A 934-nucleotide genomic window follows, 5' to 3' on the forward strand; every position below is an offset into this window, starting at 1 on the left:
GCTTCTGGAAGCTGGCTGAGGCCTACATAAGAGGGAATCATATCAAGTAGGACTACGATGATGGTGAATGTGTGTATTGGTCTAGCAAGATACCTACGGATACCCGATGGTGTGGTTGATATGGTTCAGGAGGATGCTATCAGGCTCCAACGTATGAAGGCTGAGAAGGGTGCTGGAAAGGGTACGTATGACAATTACGTATGATGGTAGTGAGTGGTGTGCTTTATCAGGCAAGGGTAAAGGCAAAGGGAAGGGTGGTGGTATACCAGCAGGGAAAGGTAATGGAGAATGCTGTTGCTGTCTCTCGAGACGCTCATCTCCCTGGTGTCCAGGTCGTGGTGAGGCTGCTGGCCCTCGTATGCGTCGGTAATCAGTGTTGATAATCCCTCACGTCGTGCCCTATCATTATCATATCCCAACAACCATTGTAACATTTTCTTCCTGGTAACTGCCAACAGTTATCACCCGATAGTTTGTCTCGTGTTCCTCGATGGACGCGTGGGACGGGTGCCAGTTGTCGAGTAATGCCAGGCCGTGATCAGCGTTCTAGGAATAAGGTGGACCATCGTGGAGGCGGGCGTGGGAGTAGAGCTGGCAAGAAGTATGTCGTCGAAGAGGATGACTTTGATGCCGTAGCCCGTAGGAATCGGGATGTAGAGCAGGTGCCCATCACTGAGCAAACGTTCCAATGACTCGAGTGTCTCTGCAGATCAAACGCCGTCAGCAACAAGAAGCCGAGGAAGATTCATCGTCGGATGACGACAAGCCTACTGCTGCCCCTGTGTCAGCTCATGCAAAGAGGGCACCGGAGGTGAAGACAGCAGCAGCTAAGAACGGTGAGTGCAATGCTAGTGAGTATTGGCTCTCACTGTATGGCTCAGGTTGACTCTGATGATGATATAGCACTCTAGGAGCTGATCAGAGGCATCAACCA

At 51.2% G+C, this 934-nt stretch overlaps 2 protein-coding genes across 2 annotated transcripts; both read left to right on the forward strand.

The window, feature by feature from the left end:
* Positions 1–57: 57 nt before the first annotated feature.
* Positions 58–380, forward strand: Pmar_PMAR016352 (hypothetical protein; the record flags this gene model as incomplete). Its single annotated transcript, XM_002780905.1, has 3 exons — positions 58–181; positions 231–278; positions 310–380. 3 exons carry the CDS (start codon positions 58–60, stop codon positions 378–380), a joined length of 243 nt encoding a protein of 80 aa, XP_002780951.1.
* A 144-nt stretch (positions 381–524) lies between these two features.
* Pmar_PMAR016353 (hypothetical protein) lies at positions 525–836 on the forward strand (the record flags this gene model as incomplete). The annotated part of the gene is made up of 2 exons (XM_002780906.1): positions 525–662; positions 710–836. Coding segments are annotated over 2 exons (265 nt in total), but the record flags the coding sequence as incomplete, so codon positions are not given.
* Between the last annotated feature and the right edge of the window lie 98 nt (positions 837–934).

This window comes from Perkinsus marinus (assembly GCF_000006405.1).
Source record: "Perkinsus marinus ATCC 50983 genomic scaffold scf_1104296943970, whole genome shotgun sequence".
Lineage (NCBI taxonomy): Eukaryota > Perkinsozoa > Perkinsida > Perkinsidae > Perkinsus > Perkinsus marinus.